Source organism: Accipiter gentilis, unplaced genomic scaffold, assembly GCF_929443795.1.
Source record: "Accipiter gentilis unplaced genomic scaffold, bAccGen1.1, whole genome shotgun sequence".
NCBI lineage: Eukaryota > Metazoa > Chordata > Aves > Accipitriformes > Accipitridae > Astur > Astur gentilis.
The window spans coordinates 1,748,653-1,769,886 of NW_026061101.1; the positions used below are offsets into that span (position 1 = coordinate 1,748,653).

Consider the following 21,234-nt stretch of genomic DNA (forward strand, 5'->3'; position numbering starts at 1 on the left):
TTCTACACAACTATCGGTGCACACTTACTTCATTATGAATCAGCTGTTGTAGAACTTATGTGTTACAGCCTCATTTAACAGGTTACAAGTATTAATACATTGAATTGCTGCAGAACACTTACAGTTCCCAGCCTGGTCTGCCATCTGCTGAGCAAATTGTACTGGCTCTTGCTGGATGACCTTTTGGAGCGGAGAGAGGAAAAAGCAAAAAATCCCATTCGGTTTATCTGAAGATCGTTTTTTAAAAGAAATTCTTTTTACAAAATTAAAAGTTACAGTTCCTTACCAGTGGTGAGTGTTGATTGTCCTTGGGGGCCCAGACGACTTGGTAATGCTGGTTGTCTTAGTACAGGAATCTGACAGCCCTTGTGAATAAATGCAGACAGCTGGCAAATAAGCTCTACTAAAATACAAGAATCGCTGCAAATGTTGAAACAAAGCTTACCTTCTCTTCCAACAAACTGCTGATTGACAGAGACGAATATGGAGACCCTTCAGCAGCAGTCATCAGAGCAGCAGGAGGTGTTAAGAGTCACGAGCGGGGGTGGTGGCAGTGGCAGCTGCTGCTGCTGTTGGTGCCAAACCTGCTGACGGTGCCTTTTTCTGTAACCGGCTCCATTTTTGAAGTTGCTCACAGCCTAGAGGCAGAAGAACATTTACGAAAAGGTAATATGAAACTTCAGCAGATACACAAACAAAAGCCTCCACAGAGTAGACTTACTTGTGTAAGTAGCTGTAAATGCTATCAATCCCAAAAGAAATCAACATGCCGATACATGAACACATCACATTAAACACTGATACTAGTGACTGGTAACTCAGAGCGTCTGTATTCAAAGTACTGCCGTGTTAACACAGAATTTGAAAGCGAGGCAATCACCTTAAACAAAAGCGTGACCTGAATTTGCCAGATTGTCTCCAAGGAGCTGTAAGCTTCTGTGATAACAGATAATGTACTGGAAAGGTAAATTCAGCCTTATTCAATTCAACCTTGCTTAAGCAGATGTAAATGAATATTTCCTTCCCTTTCAGCTTTTGACAAAGAGCCTATTCTTACAAGCCCTTTACGTAAAAGTCATCATGTTACCCGGCGTAGGCACTTGTTGGCCACGAAAGCATCAGGCGAAACACCTGTCTGATGACACTCTGGGCATCTACGTTCCTCAGATTCCAGTAAGGCTGTTCTAATACCTGTGTACAATTAGAATAATCAAAATAGCATTTAGCCAAACTAAGGAAGTTTTGGGCATTCTAATCAACTATAAAAACACGTATATGATCAACAGGTGAATATGGTCTTGAATGGAGAGCAGGAAGCTATAAAGGTTCAATAGCGTAAAAAATTTCTAGTATGCAGCAAATAACTCTAGAGTTTTGGTATGTCACTGTTGTAACATTTGAAGATGTAGAGTAGGCTGTGTCTTGATGTTTCAGCTAGTCTTCTTCCCACTACATAGTACAGTGAGAAGTCCCCACCCTCAAGGTTAATGAATAAAACTTGTCTCAAAAAAACAAATAGTCGGTTCAAAAAAACCATTACTAGGTTCGAGTTCTGAAGGTTTTAAGCAACTCTCCCGTGGAGAAAAATGGGGATTAAATGCCTCTAACTATCCGTTTGTTGCAGACCACCATAAATCACCAGAGTTGGCTATATAGTTTTGCATGAGAGAAAGGGCTGTGGGCAAACTAAATGCACTCAATATTCAATACTGCACTCACCTGCACAACCAGCCACTCCTCTCATACTCGTCCTTCCACATGTAAATTTAACTAAAAAGCTATTTATTTTACTATTTATTTATTTAACTATTACAGCTCTCTGGCTTTTTTTCCCTTTATACGAGAAGAGCCCTTTCCTGTTCAGGGTATACTTAAGTATAAAATAGAACTGGTAACAAAGTAATTTCGCTACCTCCTCTTTCTGCTTTCAGAAGAGCAGATGTGCTGTTTTGAATTAACAAACATGGGAGTTCACACTTACAGTCATCACAGTAACTGTTTCCACAGCAGGGAATAATAGCTGCATCAGTCATTATCTCCTTACAAATGAGACATAAAATCTCATCTGGAATAGGAGCACCTGAGGAGGAAGAGGATGGCTCCTCCGGTAAAAAGGGAGGCTTTTCCTTCTTCGTTCTAGCGTAAGCTTCCCTGGAGGAGGGGAAAGGGGAAGGAAAAAGAAACAAATTAAGGGTGGGTAAAGGAAAACTTTTCCAAGCTTTGGATATTATGAAAGGAAGACAGGAGATGGAATTCTTCTCACTCCACATTAGCCTTCTAAAACATAGGCATTTAGTTGAAACTACTTTTCTGTCGCCACCACACCAGAATAGGGAGGGGGGAACAATTTTCCCGCTGCAGAGCTCTCCCATTCAGTGGATCAACAAAGAAATTAGCTCAGATGAGAAAAATCATCTCTTGACAGCTAGAAATCAGGTGAAATGAGTCCCACCTCTCCTCTGCCAGAGGGTAAATGTAAATTTCAGGCTCAGGGTAAACTTAGTCTCCCAGTAATTACATTTTATAAGTGGAAGAAGTCCATGTTACAGCTTCTACAAAAGGAGGTCCACGACAGAAACCCAAAAGTGCTACCAAGTGCATTTTAAAACAGCCACTCTTGTCAGCACACAGCAGTGTTTTCTTAGTTCATAGCAACAGGAAATCTGCAGCCGGTTTCACCAATAAGATCTAATAAAACTCAAGAGGGAGGAAATCTCAGCCCAACAGCTATTTGTTCAACTTTGCAAGAAGCCTTTGAAACACAAAGCAGAAGCAAAACGAGCTTCCACAGAGAACGACTCCCACTGTAACCACTACCAAAATCTTTTGCAGAAATACAGGTTCTTAGCGTACCACAAGCTTAACCAAGTTCCAGGGGCATGAACAGTACGACCACCCTATTTTAACATTAGAAAGCATCACAGATTTTGAGGTTCAGATACAATGACAACGCTTCCTCCCTCCTCGTTACAGATGCAGGTCAACCTCGTTGCACTGCCACTCTGACATTTACGCACGGTTTCTCTCGTTCACTTTTTGGTCGGTCCAGTTAATTCCATACTTACACATTAAGACATGGTATTGCGTATTTTCCAGTTTTTGTCAGCATAACACCCTCCACATTGGGATCTTTCACCTCCACCAAGAGAGTCCTTGGAATTCCCGTGCTCTTTTTCATTCTGGGCACAGACCCAAAACTTTCATCCTATTGAGACAAGAAATGCAGACATACCGCATCTTAAGACCCACACTTAAAATGACATTTCAATGATTATTTTAAGCAGCAAGAGCCTTTAATCCTCTCCTTTTACCTAGCAGAAGGGTCGCTCGACTAAAATACTTCTTTTCCTAAATGAATACAGCCAGGATGTTCCAAAGGCTTGAGCAGTGTTTTGAACTCGGTCGACATTCTTTGGCTTACCCTCAGGTTCCTTAAGGGTGAAACAGCCCTTAGCTCACCATCCACTCAGAGAAGAGACACAAACCTCCTCCTCCTCCTCCAAAGGGCAATTCAGAGGGAGAGCTTAATTCAGTGCTCTGAATCACTCACTGGGGAAACTTACATTCACCATCTCTATAGGAAGGCTAAATTCATACCTCACGCATGGACATTCAGTGACTAACTTTAAACGGCATGAAGACGCAACCAGAGGCTTGTCTAATTAAAACACACAAATGTTCAGTAGATGGGGTCAACAGAAACATCTTCTTTTTATACAAAACACTAAAAACTATGAACTGTCACTAAAAAGAGTTAAAACCAGAAAAATTTCCAATAACATTGAAATGTACAAAAACACGCATGCACGTTCACAGAGAAAGATCTATGGACACATTTCATGTCCATGACCTAGAAAAAAGAAAATTTTACATTTCTAATTCCAGGTTTCCCTTGAATTCTGAAGGGCTTTGCAACATTGCCATATAAGCGCTGTATTTCACCCCAAGAGAAGCAATGCTTCACGTGAGCATTCATGTACTTGTTACCTAACTGCCAGGGTAAAACAACTAAAAACCAAGAAACACCAGAAGTCCCCCACAATCTTACCCCATTTGTCGGGCAGTTCATTATGGAATGGCCACGTTTTCTGTAACGATGGCAAGTATATGATGATGGAGGTGGAGCCAAGGGTTTCTTCATGTAACTACAAGATTTTGGGGAAGAAAAGAACAAGGTGTGCATGTGTCTCTCTTGTTCAACCAAACACCTCTACAGTTTTTTCCATAATCTTCAAAGAACAGATCTGACATTATCAACACTTGGTTGGATCATATTGACGGCTGGACTGTATCATCATAGCTTTTATTTTATCCTCTTCAGAAGCATTGGCTTCAGCCAGATTGGCCGTCTGTTTAACAGGCAATTATTTGACACGCACATTAGAAACACGTTTAAGCCCACACAGCCAAGGACAACACCGCTCACCCAGTCCTGTAAAGAGCAGCACAAGGCTAGCAGAGGTTGCATGAAAACAGCTGCTTATAGACAATACCGTTGTCCTGAAGACGTTCTGGGGAGCCCTTACACCGTTATTACATGGTGTTTGCGTGCGTGTTAACCTACTTGACAAGAGCGCTCTTGGGCACTCAAAACCTTAGGCTCTGTTTGTACCTTACAGAAAGACTTGCGTAACCAATCCAATGGTCTTCCAGGTGGACCGAAGGCATATGTAGACAACATGACACGATCCAGTATTTTTAAGGTGATTTTTAAGCTCCAGCCTCTTTGAAGAAGACATCCACTGTACTTTTAATTCAGAAAGATGCATGCAAGTATCCTTATTTACATTTTGCAGCATTAAAGGGACACACAACTTTTTGCTTGCTGAAATGCAGCTTCCCACACAGAAGCATTAAAAGGAAGCAAGCTTTTTATAATCCCTCAGCAAGACAAAAGATACTTGTCACTACAAATTTGACCATCATGGCTGGAGGCAGTCCACACTGCATGTTTCGCCCTCTACTAACTTCTTCATATTAAGTGATTTAAGTACAGGAAGCACAACCTGCATTTTTTTTCCAGTTGACTGTGTCCTTTTCACATACAATTTGTAATATCAACCTTATGCAGAAATAGACCTTTCAAACTAATGAAGCCAGCTGTTTGTTCAAAGCAGTATTTGTTCCAATGTTTTTATTTCACACTAGTCCAGATCCAAGCAGGGTCTAAGGGAGAGGCTGTAAAGGATGGGGACCTTCAAGCACCTAGCATTCAGACCAACCACTCAGATCAACCCCTCATGGTTCTGTTTTTATATGCGTTCATTCACAAAAGCAACCAACTAGTTTCAACATTCTATTAAATGGATGTTTCATAGACACCATTTTTTCCTCCACAGTAACATAATCCAGATCAACGCCTATGAAATCATTTCCTTTAACATTTACAGAAAACTTTACAGATACTTGACTAATTTCTTTGAACCCAAACAGTTTACAAAACACGTCCAAAACCCACAACACATTAGTAGGAATAGACCAAAATTCAAATATGGCATTTCACACGTAGTAATAATAAACCACAAAACTCTTAACACATCACCTCCATGCCAAGTCAGCCTGCAGTAAAGAGGTCAGAGTAAGTAACAAGTTTAAGCTGCTTTACATTACGTTCCTGTATTTTTCTGAAATAGTGACATTTTCGCAAAAGCTTAAATGTGTACACCACAAGGACACTTCTTCATATTTTAAGACTACAATTTGGCATAAGTTTACAGAACCGAGGACATGTTTAGGGACAGCACTAATGGAGACCAAGTTCTTTTGATGGCTACCTTCCAAACGTTATTTTTTTTTCCCTCCAGATGCACACAATTTAATTTTTTTCAGTGAGAGGGGAAAGAAGGGACCAGTGTGAAGAAATTCCTCTGTCTTGGAAATGAACTCCAGCCTTCATTTTCAGAAGAAAGAACTAGATCCCTTGCATTAGGCCCTGCCTTCTCTAAGCTTTGCAAATTTAAAGACTAGTTATTTCATTGGCGAGCACTATGCCTTTTCACAAAGTGCAGCCAGTAGTGCTTTCCCAGAGGAAGGTACGCATTGTTGAGCGAAAAATGCAAGCAGTTCCATAGCAAAACATGGCATTACAACAGTTCCAGAAGGTCACATCTGCTAATATGCCACACATACGCATCGGTGTATTCCTAGAAACAATCAGGTACACTTTCACACTTGACACAGGCTGCATTCAAACAAATTAGATTATGTTGTCTACTGTCTATATACGAGTATTTATGAAACTGTGCAGCATTAAAAGAATGGATCTGTAACTTTAATGGCTAGAAATTCAAAAACAGCCATGCAATTGTCCATGTTACAGAAACGATTCTCTTTTGGCTGTTGCACGCTCCCCCCTCCAAATGGCCGTAACTTACAGCCCATTCAATTCCTCTGTAAAAACTGTTAGTTTCCAATGCAAAATTAATGAATCGTATGAGAAATGGCGAACAGCTTCTGAAATGCTGCTTCTCTGTGTCTGGAAGATGAGTAATAGTGCAACATTACGTTGAGGCTGATAAGGTACTCCCCTTCTATCTTCCCAAAGTGGGAACTACTCTTTACAGGCTAGTACCAAAATAGACACACATTTTAAAGTTAAAATTACTACTTTAAATTAATAAAAATTAAATTAAAGTTTTCTTTCCATTACAACAGTTGTCCAGCTATAGATCACAGTATAAGATCTTAAAAAACTAGGCAAACGCTTTTTTTTTTTAAAGAATTTGACAAGACTATATACATATACCTTAGCAAGGTGGGCCAGAGAAAGAGATGCAGGAGACTCATCTATCTGTTCACAAAAAATTAAACACATATTCAAGTTCTACAGTCAAAACATAGCAATAGTTAACGTCTACTGTAGTCTGAAAGTCTGCACTATATCCTCTGAGTGCCACTGACAGGGGCACTGCCAACCCCGTGGAATTTGTGTTTGCTCAAAACAAAGTCCAAACCTATGGCACCTTAAGAGTGCCTGTGTGGTTAATGAGAAGAAACTAAAATAAGCAAACCCGCACGACATCAACTTACTGCTCCACACTATCTCAGAGAGGGACCCTTGTCAAAGGCTCACATCTGTCAATTTTCAGCTAAAAAGGATTTCAGTTTATTTCAGAAGGAAGCATCACTACAGGAAACTTACTTGCGGTGTAGCTTGTAAATTTATCAGTTAACATCTCATCACTTCTAAAGGCACACAGTTATGCTTTTATGAAGGCAGTAGCTGCCTGGCAAAATCAAGCACAGGCGCATCGGCCCTCCACCATGAACTCTGCCCCTCCTGTCACAAAGTTTAAAAATGCCAAACTCGCCATACCCCACAACACCCAAATAAAAACACCAAGCCAGAACATCAGCCATGAAAGTAAACCACCACTTTGTCTAGAAAAAAAACAACTGCTCAAATTAGTGAAATGAACGTGTCTCCCATGACAGAGCAGCCTACAAAAACAGAGAATACTGATGTCTTGTATTTTATTAGACCACAGGCCATACTATCCAAATTAGTTTGGGAAGTGTGAGAATTTAATATCACGCTCCTTACTATCAGAGCAAAACCAATTTTTAATGATGATGAAAACACAGAGTCAGAGCACAGTCCTGTAATTTTTTTCTCCACTGCAACCACACTCCTCCCTCCCACCGACCTCCTGGAACACCCTGCAGGAGTCAAGCCCTCAGGCCACTAGTTTCTAATAGGCTGCAGCGTTTCTTGAGAACTAATAGTGAAATGCTGCTTTTCCACAAGTAAACAGGGTAACACTTAGCTTCTTCCTTTTCCAGAATATGGAATTATATTATGCCACAAGCAGCAGTGAAGCTTACACTAGCAAAACATGATCAGAAAGACACCTGAATCACTGCTTATCAGGACTTCGGTTGTTCAAAAATGTAGAATAAAGTGTCACAGCATAAACTGAACAGCTCTCCTCAAGATGTCACTAAATGGATCGGAGGAGAGATTAAAACCCTTCCTTGGAAAAAAGCCCTTGTCCTTTATTACCTAACGTAGCGGGAGAATTCAAAAACCCAAACCAAAAAAACACCCAAAGGAACCGAATAAAGAAAACCCTCAAAAAACCAGAATCAACAGTCAATGTATCAACTCCCATTTCAGACAGAAGACTAAACAGAAACTCACATAAAGCAAGTGGGAAAGGGGACAGAAAATAGGAGGAAAAGGCTAATCTCACTGCTGGAGTGCTGCATTTAAATTACAGTGGTTTCCTAAAACCCAATAGCTTGGTTAAACTGAAAATTCAGCCACGAAGGATCACAGCTGTGCTTGACGGTGCTAAAACAATGCGCATGACTCTCTGCATTTCTGCAGCCTCTGAGGACTAATACCAGCTAGAGCTCCTTGCAGTTACTGAAATAGGAATACGAAAACAAATAGGACTCACTTTCTTGATTTGGCAGTAGGAACAGTAGGACAGCAGCACAGATTTGGAAGTGTAGAATGACAGCTAACATAAGAGCAAGACAATTAAGAAACAGTCAAAGTATAAGGCTTTGTGCATCCTTTTTGAAAAAAAAATCTGGACTGATTTTAACATTGCTGCTTTACTGTTCAACAATAATTGGCAAGCCTTCCCAGTGATTTATTCAGACCACACTAAGATCCAGGTTTTGCTTTGAAATACATGCAGAAAGATGTTTATTTCAAATAACAAAACAAACGAAACACACACCACCACCACCCCCCCCCCACTTTAGACCAAGACCTGAGTTAGCTTTAAGAATACCGCTAACTGTGCTCCAACACTAAAAGCACCTGAGGCTGCAGTGCTTTTACTCTGTGAGGAGGGGGGGGACGGGGGACGACACGACGACTTGTACAGAGAGATGCAAGGCTTCCACCCTCCCTATGGCTACCCACAACCCACATCAGGTACCGTCAGAGCAAACAAGAAGGGAACAGTTTTGCTTTGTCTTCCTTCTAATTAGTTCTAACTAACACTAAGTCTTCCCTCCCACTCCAGGATTTTTCCTTTCTTAAAAAAAAAAATTTTTTTGGAGACATCTATCTAAGCTTATGGTTAAGATGCTACTTAGAAATGTAATACAAAGACACCAGGGAACACACGAGGCTGAAAGAATGGTAACCTTATTGATGAAGATGTGATTTATGTTTATACACAAGCTAGTAAACAAAGAGAAAACTAACTCTTTCCAAGAAATAAAACCCCATCTCAATTAGATCAAATACTATAAACGTGGTTTACATAAATGCGTTACATTAACTGCTGGCGTCACTGGGCTCACAATGACAGGCTTTCATGTCCAAAAAGGAATTTGAACCAGTCAGTGATAGAATTATGGAAGTCAGGTTTAGGCTTAGTGTTTTTACACCAACATACAAGAAGTTTTCCACTTTAAGTTCATTGTATACCATTCCACGAGAATCAGAGGCTGTAGTCTTCACAGAACACAACCCCAGAGCTCATGAATGTCTAGATTAAGTTACCCGAACAGCTGATCAAGGGATCAGATCCAATGATCCAGGGTTAGTGCAAAGCCTCACGCCATTCTAGTGAAGAAAAAGCAGTTAGACTTCAAGATGAAAAATGAAAACCAACAAATAGGAATTTTTACATTATAAGGGCTATTTTGAAAAGCACAGTTACACCTAGCCTTCGACCCAAGTCGCAAACCCAGATCTACACCATTACCGGTTAGGTATGTCCTGGTGTGACTGCTCTCTAGTTTAGCAGCCAAATGTCAGTGTTTTCTAGCCTGAAGAAAAATCCTGCCCCTTTTCCAGATGGAAATTCAGAGTGGGGGTATACTAAAGAAAGGCTTAACCTTTGGGAAATCAAAGCAGCATCCAACCCCGTAGCCACCTAGATCCAAAAATGTACTGCAGGCAGAAGTTCAGAAAAATGACAGGGATTTTACCCACAAATACACCAGGCTCTAACCTTGTGCCAAAATCAGTACACTGGGGTTTAGATATTTTCATTTGCAGACAAACTATTAAACTACACTGCTTCATCAGGTAGAGTGGAAAGATCAAATGCAGAACTTCCGAATACCACATTGCGTAGCAACCATATTTAAATCCATGGCAATCTCTTAAAGACGCACATGTACTCAGAGGGGCCCAAATAATATCACTTCAATTATACTCTTTTAGGAACAAATACCCAAGCATTTAAGGACATGAAAAGGAAACATTTAGCTGCACGTGACTATCCTCAAAATGTATGGGATATGTTGGTTTGGGTATTTGTTCGGACCCCCAGGTCAAAAGTAAGAAACAGTACCAAGTTTAACCACAGTGGTTTCTCAGGGGGTTTTGATAACATTTTCAAAACCCATTAGGAAAAGAGTATTTTAAAAAAAAAGCTAAGTGGTATAATGTGGAAATGGCAGAAAATTCACTCCAAACAGTTTGGATTGCAAGAAACAAAAAGCACAAAGCAACCTACAAACAAAACAATGTACAAACATACGCATTACTAGCTATACGCAGATGTAGAACATGGCACCACGTTCAGTTGTGCAAACCTCGGACCTACATGACCTAAAAGCGATCATACATTACCTGTGCAACACAAAGTCGTACAGGAAATATTCTAGCATATTCAATGTGAAATGCAATGCATCACTAGGCACCAATACCAATATTTACATTAGAACTGTGCAAATGATGGCATTACCCAGTTTTTCCTATGACGAATCAAAGACATTGTCTTTACAACATAGACCAGGTTTTACTGGAATACATAATTAGTTAATGTTTGGAAAATTAATACAAGGCTACGTTGTTTAGAATTAAGAGCCGTGTGTAGAAAAAAGTGTGAGATTGTGTTTTTACATACTGCTTTTGATGTTCCACTCACTGCCTCAGTACGACTTCTGGAAGAAGAAAAGCAGGTGATCAGAATTTCAAGTAAAGCACTTGTACCCAGCATAAAGCACTGACAACAGATTATGAAACCCGAACATCAAAACATTATGTTCTGATAGTCTAGGGAATGGGGAAATGTATTCATATACCTAAACTGTTCTCTCTTGGCACATTCAGTGCAACTGAAAAAACCCAACAAACCAACCCAAATCCCGTTTCTACTTTGTCACAAATTAAGATGTACAGTTACAGGACACAACAGTGCAAGAGGAAGTCCTCAGGTATTTTGTCTCTGCTGCGTCAGTATCAAAAAGATGACGTCTGTCTCACAGCTTGGTGTTCTTAAATAATCAACTATCAAAATACAGAGGCAACTTTAACCAATCTGTACATATCTAGTGTTACAAATGGGTACCAGATACAGTACTTTAATTTCCAAGAAAGAACACTGACGTTCTAGACACTTTGAAGTGCAAGTTTACTTCAGAGAAAACAGTCAGTCATCTGACAAAAAAATAACAAAACCGGCAGCAGCACAGGCTTTAGAACAGAGTTTCTTTGTGAAAGCCCAAGCACTGTATTCAGAGAGCTACTACATTTAGCCATGAACGTGCCAAAATACTAGATGTGTTGCATATGCAATATTGACTAAAAATAGCAGTAGAAATGTCACCTGAAAGCAGTTTCTGGGGTTTGGTGTGATTTAGGAGCCCTGTGACAAAAAAGAAAAGGCCTTACTTGCCAGAATTTGCTTTAAGATAATCTCGAAAAGGCTACGATCTTTTTGGCAGTAGGCATTACATTTGAAAACTTGCTGAGATTCCACACACTTATTGATGTGTATCTGCATGCCACTCATCATGAATCAGACGTGCAGCCCTTGATCTAGTTAACAAACAATTCATACGTCATCCAAAGCGTCCCATGAGCAGAGACAATTCCACGGCTGCTGTGGAATTTACGTACAAATAGAAAGGCTCGTGCTTCCTGCCACTGCTAGAATACCACCAGGCTCGCAAGTACAGCCACGTACCTCCTGAAGATGAGGGAGTACAGGGAAATACTGTAGATTACCACACAATGGTTTCTTCATCCAGTTACCTTGAAGAACATACAACAAGGTGAGTAACGCATTTTTGAAGGCCTCTCCACCGTTATAGCATACATTCCTCGTTCCCAAACATTAACCACGCTACCAGTTGTTTCTGCAATGTTTCCAGCTGAAGGAATAGAAAGCTCATCTGCCTGGTTCATTTTCAACACTACAACAGCAGCGCCATTCTTTCCTTATCCCCACATCCAGGTCTTTGTTTGATCTTTGATGCCAGCAGCATCTCTCCTCTCATTTCAGGGCAGTATTAAGATACCAGGAGAGAGCGCCAGCCAACCAGAAACGGAGGATGCGTTGACAAGGTGGCACTAAGCACACATATTTAAGTTAAACATGGCCAAAACAAGGCCATGTTTAGAAGCACAACACTGTGGCGTCCTGAACCCCTAGGTAGTGCCTGAAAGCACTGCAGCAACTACTGAAGGAATATACCCAAAGTTTACAGGCAGAGTCACAGCAATCAGGGGTTTTTGCTCGCAAATGCTTCACAGGTACCAGGATGCTGCTGTACTGTTTTTTCGAGACACACCGTAACTCACCAGTCTACTTTACTGACTGAGAACCAACATGAGAAAGACATGGCAAAACCACAAGCTAATAATACCTACTAATTGTGGGGGAGAGGCGTCTCTTTAAGAAGGCTGGAAAACATGAATGTTCAAACAATGCTAATGTAGCTGAATACATACATGACAGCAATAATCCTGTAGTCAGCATTGCATGTGGATAGCTGTAAGTTTAACCAACACATCCGATTCTCTGTCCTCCAGAAATCTGAGGAATATAGGTTGAAAACCTGGAGCACGGACATCAACTTAGGGTAAAAACAGACTTAGATAACTAGTAACGCTTGGTAACGTGCTGAACTGCTTAGTGAGTTTCAAGTTTGGAAAGGGTTAACTATTCCTTTGTTGTACTCGCTCAAAAGGTGATACACCTTAGGAGAGTGTTCTTTCTCTCTTGCCTGAAATGGACATTGTCCTTAGGAAACTAACAGGAATCACTTATGAATGGAACTTCTGGTTTGCATGGTTTGCCAGCTGGCAACCCTTGGTCTTTCCTCTGTGTCTGGTATGCAAAACACCCACATTTGGGGGGTAAGATTACCTGCCATATCCCACCCTGCCTCCCCCAAATGCAAGAAATAGTCAAACACTGACTATCAGACTCTTCTGAGGTGGGAACAAATTAGAAGTTTACACAACAATGCCTATCTGTCTTTACTATAAAAGCAATCAAATCAAACACATAAAATAAGGAATCTCTCCACGTAGAGGAAATGGGATCTACAACTTGGCTCTCAAAGAATCAACCCCAAGAACAAACCCAATGGAATCATCTTAAAAGCTACCATTGTTGCAGTTTGAACCCCATCTCCCAGCGGCCCAAAACATGTAAGTCTGCTTTGCGACAGATCTATTAAAATCTAGCCCGTGACAACAAAAATTAACAGCAGCTTTAACAAGAAAGATACAATCTGAATGCCTCTTGTCAACTAATATCAATTGAAAAGTTAATGCACTGAAACCCCTAACCAAGAATACAATGCTTTACGGATACTTACGTAACACAGGTTTTGCTGGTGACTTTAACGCCTCCAGCAGGGATTCTTCTAACAATTACCCATGAGTTCCTACGAATCAGGGCATTACCATCTGTGTATTCTGAAAACAACATCAATACAGAAAAAGAATCTGCCAGTTTACGAGAACCTATATCAATACATAATTACACAACATTTCGGAGAACCCCTTTACGGATAGAAAAGCAAAATCTGATATGTAACATTGTGCTTTTATGGTCCCAACACACTGAAAGTACATTTCAAGAAACCTTCAGGTTTGATCATCAAACACAAGCAGCACAATCTTTTTCATGTTTCTAAAATGGTTGGAATGCCAACAGCAAAATGGTCTCAAAGGTCACTGAAGCGGAGTCTGCTAATGCATGAGGTTCTTCCCTGATCTAGCTTAAGTTGCTTTTGCTTCTGTTAGGCTACAAAACCAACAGAGCTTTGGAGAAAAACCAACCACAGCAAAGTCTCACCTGCATAAACCAGATTCTGAAGTCTGACTAGCTTGCCCTGCAACCAAAGAGGCCCTCAGCTAAAGCACGACAACTCTGCGCCATTGCTTTCGTAGCTGTTAACTACCTCAATTCCCCCGTGCTGCTAGTGGCCAAGACTGACAGAACACAGAAGAGCGCCTGCCATCTCCGTCTATTCCTTGGAGCTTAATCCATCAACACCACCGCTTCTCAGCTGCTCAGCGCTCTACACGTAAATGGAAACAAAACCGGCAATGCTAGCATTTGGATCAGAGAAATTTGGGGGGGGTTTGAGCTTGCTTTCACAAGTAGGGCAGAACTGGCTCCAACTAAAGTGCTATCTCCCCTCTGAAGCTTATCATCTAGTTTGAATTAACCCAAGGGACGTGAATTGGATGTCAATAGTTGTGGATGCCCCGTCCCTGGGCTTTTGAGCAACCTGGTCTCGTGGAAGGTGTCCCTGCCCGTGGCAGGCGGGTTGGACCTAGATGATCTTTCAGGTCCCTTCCAACCCAAACCATTCCCTGAGTCTAGGATTCTATGAATTCTTGCGATTCATTTTGCAGAGCTGAGAGACTCAAACAAAATTCCTTATGACGACAGCCGTGAAAAGCCTTTTGAAAAGAGCGTGTGCCTGAAGCTACCCGTGCTTTGCCTGGGCTTACACCATGTTAGTCTTTGAAGAGGAGGAAAGCCTTCTGACCGTCTACATAAGGCCCAAACAATCAAAAAAACAAACTACCTGAGACACTTTGACTGTGTAAGCTTAAAATGCAAAGATCTCTCCATGAGAATGGTTTTTACATCGTCCTTATACAAGCTGGATATGACTAAATATTTTAAATCACTATCAGCAGCCATTCCCTGTAATCTACCTACAGTTTTAAATATTACAAGCTCTTACCTTTGCAGACCCAATCAGAACAATGGTCTGAAAACCAAAGATGCTCTATATCTAGTCAAGCTCTGTCAGGGTGGTTTTGCTCAGTGATCACACATGCAAAACAGGAATATTTCACAATTTATGCTTCATTTTTCAGTATATTATTCCTACAGGCGGGAACCTCTCTTACCCCAAAACTCACCTACCAGAAGACATTATTTCAACAATGAAATGAAAATGTTACTTCTATTTCCAAAGGACAGAATGCTTCTTCAGAAAACTGAGAAATCATTCAGCTGAAACTAATTCCTGATCCTCCCACCCAGGGAACCAAACAGCACGTTTCCTCTGGACGTCCGAGGAGGTTCAATTTGTGGGAGAAAGGACTACTAATGATGAAAACAAAAGCTTTTACAGAAGTCATATATCCTGAAAGCAACCCCTAGAGCTCTTCTCAAAGAAGAAACTCTAACCCTTCCACAGCCACCTGTCAAGAAAGGCCTGCGCTGGGACTTTTGGATGGAGAAGGAGCTGAAGCAGTACTGGGGCCCAGGCAGGCAACTGGGAGATCATGGCAGCTGCAGATCTAGAAGCCCAAACCAGCTGTTTCGACCTGCTGAATGGAGTCATACAGAGCGTTCTTTCTGGGCCAGATCACAAATGGCTGCACTGACATTTCAGACATAGAGGACAAGCAACAGCGGCCCCACAAAAAGGCAGGAGTTTGCTACGCCTGTGCTGAACTGAGGATTGTTCTAGTTCTGCAGCAGATTTACAGGTGGCAGCACCTCGCCTAGGAAGAGACTGTATACATGAGGACAGCAACCAATGCATTTATTCACAAAGGATGCAAGCCTGCAGAGGTCAATTCAAACATGCCCAACAGTGATGCAAAAAGAGGACTAAGTCCTCTTCTAGTACTTGGTGACAATTCATTGACCATTAGAAGAGAAGCATTGACACCTGCCTCCTGAACAGACTTATCCTTGAATGTGTGTGCGTGTATATATCTATATCTATATCTTGTGATATATGCTTGTTTTGAATTCGCTTGTTAAGTGCACCATGAAGAGAGGTCCACCCATCTAGGAAGAGACTGATATAAAACTGAATTCACTTTAAAAGTCCATCAGTGCACATTTAAATGGATCAGCTGAAGTGACAATAGTGCGGTGAAGGAAAGGCTTTCTTTGTATAGGACACCTATCCCGGCACCTATTTGTATTTGGTACTGAAGTATCCCACCAGCTTGGTCACTGTGTCAGAGAATTTGTGGAAGAGTGTTTACATACAGCAGAGCCCATTACTGAGTTAATTCTGTGAAGGGGCCTGATACCAATTGGCTTTAATACATTTATTTTTCCTTTGCCTCTATTAACTGAATTAATTTTGGTGATGACATTTTATGAGAGGTGAAGCCAAACAATGTCGCCTAAAAAGTCAACTTTTTTCTTTTTTTAAATAGGGAAGGACTAAATCTGGCGCACTATTCCTGAAGTCCCTCTCAACTTGAATTTAACAGATGCCAGCTTAGTCTAACAGCTCTCAGACTGAACTGGTGTCTCCCAGCAGGAACCTGTTCCCCATGGGCAGCAGCATCCCCTAGCAGAGACTCGGCAACTACCAGGACCTGCAAAGCAGTGTCACACTGCCTCACCTCGTGACTCCACATCTGCAAAGTGAGCGGTGACGTCATGCCCAACAAGGCTACTTTTCACACTTGGCCAAGCAGCGCTCCAATAGAAATGTTCAGCAAAGCTGGAGGTAACAACATTCTTGATTCCTATTCCCTGATAGCACAACACGTGTTTTTTGTTTTACTGGCAGAGATGGCCAGTAAGGGGCTACTGGGCTTTTGTCAATCTGACCTGTCATTAAAAGTAAGGATCCCGTTAACTCAGAAAGCTTGCAAAAGCCAAGGAAGATCTGGATGTTATTTCAAAGTCAAGAGCAGAAGAGACATAACAGTCTAAAAGACAAGAAATTTAGTATGCTTGAAAGACCCAAGGGAAAGAAGTATTTCATGGAGGCAGACAAGTTAAACAAGAGCTACTTTGACTGCTGCCTCATACGGACTCAGAAATCTTACATCAGCTACTGCATTAGTGTCCACAACCTTCTTCCTGCAAAAAAGTACAAGCAGCTCAGGTTATGCTCTGCTTCGCACTGAATGCACAATTTAACAATCCCATTTTTAAATTCACCTATACTTCTGAAAAACTGCTAGCTTTAATAATTTCTGTCACATGTATGCTATCAACAGGTTACTGAAAAAAGCTCCTACTTTATTTTACGGCCTGCTTTAATCCACCGTTTGGAGTCTGACAGCCGCGCAAAAGCACCTCGCCGAGCACTATGCAGAGAAGTATTTTCACCCAGATAAAAGTACAGAAGCTCTTCAGAACAGAAGTCATCAGAAGGCAAGCCTATATGTGCAATGACAAAGAAAAGCCTTTGCTAGCCTTAGATGCCTTGCCAACCAGCTGTTATGCTACTGGGGAAAGGATTTGCAGAGTAAGAGCAGACAAGGACTACTAACATGCCAGACTCTCCCTACCAGAAAAGAGGGTAACTCCCGAGAACACGTTTTCCCCCTAGCGCTTAAAAATATGCCTTCTCACGATGCAAGTTTTTAGCTCTCTTCTAATCAACACCACTTGCACACTTTGCGACAAACAAATCATCGGTGTAGCTGCACTGAAAGCACTGCCTTGAAACATCCTGATGAACAGACTGGACTCCTATTTCTGGATTTTCAGCTTCCACCCAGGCAGGTATCCCTGATCTCACCTCCAACTGGTATATCATCATCTCCTGAATGAGCTAGCTCAGGAGGTCAGACAGTTCATGGAGCTTTCATTTGCATTATTGTCACACAGTACTGTGCTCCAAAAGAGCACCTGTATTGCTCTGAAAGGATGAGTCAATAAAATCTGGCATACTTGCAGTCATTAATCTGATTATACAGACCGCCTGATGCCTTCATGTCTTATTGGCACTGCTCGCTGCTTCAGCATGTGACTGGGAAAGCGAAAGCAATGCTGGAGGCAACGTGGTAATGTCCCAAACGGAGCCTGCCCTAAGCACCTGGCCAAGGGACATTAACCTAGCTGACAGCACACCCCCGAGAGGTCCCAAACCTGCTGCTGACAGAGCCCAAGCAGCTGACTGCCAGACAGGCAGTGCATGAGCTCCACTGCAACATCTCCGTTTCTGAATGGGTACTTACATGACTTACCCTCAGCTCAGCCTGGGAAACGGGGAACACCATACCCTTTCTGAAAGCTCTACACAAGAATGCTGCATGGCAGCCCAAGAATTAATTGCACTCGGAGCTCTCATCAAAGCAATCCCCCGTACTAGCACTGCAACACAAAATGCCACAGTGAAGGACAAGGTTTAAAAGTTGCTTAAAGTCTTCTCTAAAATGCTACGTTTGCATAGTGCTGCAGACATTCCAGTAGACACAGAGACAGACTGACATCAGCTGTGAGGCCAGATGATTTCATTCACAGTTAGCATGGGGTTTTTCTGAAGACATCGCATTGTGGCACTGCGAAAACTGTCAAGTGCATGCTGCAACACTGAACTCAAGCAAGTTCTGCGTTCAAGAGACAGTCTTCTAGGAGCACTATTCTTCCTTAAAACTATTCATCAGAGACCAGTTCTGAGACCCATTTTTGCTTTTCTATTTTCTTGCATTTTGCCTGATAAGCAGAATAGCACATTCTCCAAGCGTTTGGAGTCAGAATGGTACAAGCCAGGAAAGAGTGTGCAAGAGACCTGCATTCTGGAGTTTGCAGTTCTTCCACAATACTGTGAGAACATCCTATTACAAAAGACAGGTCAAGAAATCCAGATCAAATGCAAAGGAGGCAAGTTTAAAGGCATCATTCTGGCCTAGAGGCTTTTGGAAGGCAATTCTGCCTTTATAGAACATGCCTCCACAGTAAGCTTGGAAGAGGACACCCACACTCCCTCCCTATTTTTAAAATAGGTCCCAACCATCCATTTTGCCTTCCCAACATCTTAAAAAGAGTCCTTCCTATCATTTTTTTCCACTGATATTTAAAATCCTATTTCCTTTTAGCCAATATTAACATTGCTTGTCCTACTAGATCTCCATTATGAAAAGTAACAGTTACTGAACTGTAAAAGCTCAGAGTGCTTGGAAAATTCTGAGCAAGTAGGCCATCTTCACTCAAGGTTCACTTTGCTCTTTCCAAGATCATTTCAACATTTAGACAGGACTCCAGCACAGACAAAGTTAGAAAAACTCAGTCCTTTATGTCCACATGGAAGAATTCCAAACATCCCTTTTAGGCAGAATATCATGGTCTACGTTTTTCCTTTACCTTCTGAAGGTGAGCTTAAGCATCTAGATCTGATTAATAAACACTGAAATTCATGTTTACGCATAGAAACCAAAAACTTGGCATACCTACATATTACACCAAAATGTACTCTCTAGCTTTGCTCAGAAAACCACTAGGGGACTTTTGCATTTTCCCATTGAAAACACCCTTACGGAAGCTTCAGGAAGTATCTGTATCACTGATATACCAATGCAGTGGAGTAAAATGAGTTGAAGACAAAACTAAGTCACCAAAACCACTTTTTTTGCTTCAAATTAGCCATCTGTTCTGTTGCCAACACTTTCAGCTTTGTCTGCCAGATTTCTCTGAAGATTTCTTTGAGGTTTGTTATTAAAGGATCTCCTCCCACATTTCCTTATCATTTTACCTAGAGGAATTCCAGGAAACCAACACTTTTGTAAGCACTAGACGTCGCCCATCAACCACGCTTTCTTCTGTGCCTAGCTCCACGTCTAAAGCACAGATCTGAAGGTAGTTGTCAGATCAGCAACTGCAAAAGAACAGCTCTGTGAGGTCCCCAACACAAGTCACAGCTACCGCTTGTGGCCGAATCACATTATCGCTTCCCACCACGCTTCATCCCTGGCAATGCTTGCCCTCCTGGTCCCCCTGCACACTGGCAGGATGGGCCCCAGGCTGACTCATGCTATGTGGGGATGAGCCACAAAGGGCAGAGCGTGGCTCCCACAGGCCATGGCCGTCACGGGGTCGTCTACGACGACGCCAGCCAGGCAGTCTCCGAGGCCCCGTGCCTCTTGCCCCCACGCACCTTCTTTGGTCTGGGCGTTGGTGATCTGCAGGTCGCAGCTGGCTGCCGTCAGCTTCTCGCGGACCATGATCTGGAGCTTGGGGTCACGCAGAGAGATGTAGAGGCCGAAAGTGACCATATCATAGTTCAGCTTGGAGAAGAACTTGTAGTGGACACACGACATGGTCGGGGCCAGGCGACACGACAGCGTCTACTGTGGCAGATGGAGGTGATGCTCGCCCGGCTCCTCCTCGCAGCCCAGGCGGGCAGGCGGATGATGGGGAGAGGCCCTGGGAGAGACTGAAAGAGTTAATGTCTCAAACATGGCGGTGGGGCAAGTTCTACGTAATGACGACCTCTGCTTAACAACAAACCCTGCACAGCAAGGAACCACAGGTGAAAAGAAGCCAATCGGCACAGATCAGCACAGACATCAGCAACGGGATGGGGAGGCCATGCCGGGGGGTGTGCAGCTCTGTGTTCTGCTATGCTGATCTGATATGCTGAGCAGGGCAGCTCACCATGCACGGCCAAAGATCCAACAATGGTCGTGTCTGCAGGGAAGGAGGAGTTACTCCCCAAATGACCTCCAAGCCCAGCGATCCATTTCCCGAAGGTTCTGAAAGCACAAACCGCACATGACGCTTACCTAGCCTAATGAGTTCAAGTGCCCGCCTGAAGGAGGGGCAAGGATGATAAAAGGACACAAACTGAAGCCCCACCAGAACTGGACCCCTAGGCTGACTGGACCAACGCTGTACCCGGGACCAGTGAAATCTTTCTCTTTTCCTTTTACTCCCTCTGCCTTGCTCTCTCTTTCCCTCTCCCTTCCCATAATCCTTACTCCTCATCCCTTTAAGACTTAAAACCGCTGACCAAACCTGGGACTAGGAGTAGATTTAGCCGCCACTACGCTCTCCTCTGAGAAGGAGTCTAGAAAGCAAGGGGGTCTGCTCCGAACCTCGAGACTCAACAGGAGGGACCTCCTTCTGCCCTGAATTGATGCATATGGTTACCACGGGTTACACAGTCTAAAACACTCATCTTGTGCTTTGCCTGGGAGAACCAGGGTAAAAGCAGTAGCCTCAAGCCTAACCTGGCACTTGGGCCCTGCATTGCTGCCGTCCCAGTTCTTAAGAAAGGAAATTCACAATTGCACTTGTGACCGGTACCCCCATGCTCCTGACACCTCGTAGGACGGTTAGCAAAACGAATGCC

At 42.4% G+C, this 21,234-nt stretch overlaps 1 protein-coding gene across 1 annotated transcript; it reads right to left on the reverse strand.

Moving 5' to 3' along the window:
• Nucleotides 1-494: 494 nt before the first annotated feature.
• On the reverse strand, nt 495-20,200 carry LOC126037429 (E3 ubiquitin-protein ligase RBBP6-like). Its single transcript, XM_049797728.1, has 10 exons — nt 20,038-20,200; nt 13,528-13,627; nt 10,824-10,860; nt 6,746-6,790; nt 4,261-4,349; nt 4,049-4,145; nt 3,066-3,205; nt 1,982-2,151; nt 1,088-1,191; nt 495-638 (listed from the first exon to the last, which is right to left on the reverse strand). The coding sequence occupies exons 1-10, from the start codon at nt 20,198-20,200 to the stop codon at nt 495-497; spliced, it is 1,089 nt and encodes a 362-aa protein (XP_049653685.1).
• Nucleotides 20,201-21,234: the final 1,034 nt, after the last annotated feature.

What these genes read in the sequence shown, in the direction of transcription:
- LOC126037429 (XM_049797728.1), bottom strand. Translation starts at nt 20,200, where the DNA reads ATGTCGTGTGTCCACTACAAGTTCTTCTCCAAGCTGAACTATGATATG. An exon ending in CAACGCCCAGACCAAAGAAG is followed by an intron (nt 13,628 to 20,037) that starts GTGCGTGGGGGC and finishes TGTTGTTTTCAG; the next exon opens with AATACACAGATGGTAATGCC. An exon ending in CTCTGGCCCACCTTGCTAAG is followed by an intron (nt 4,350 to 6,745) that starts GTATATGTATAT and finishes CCTGTTAAACAG; the next exon opens with ACGGCCAATCTGGCTGAAGC.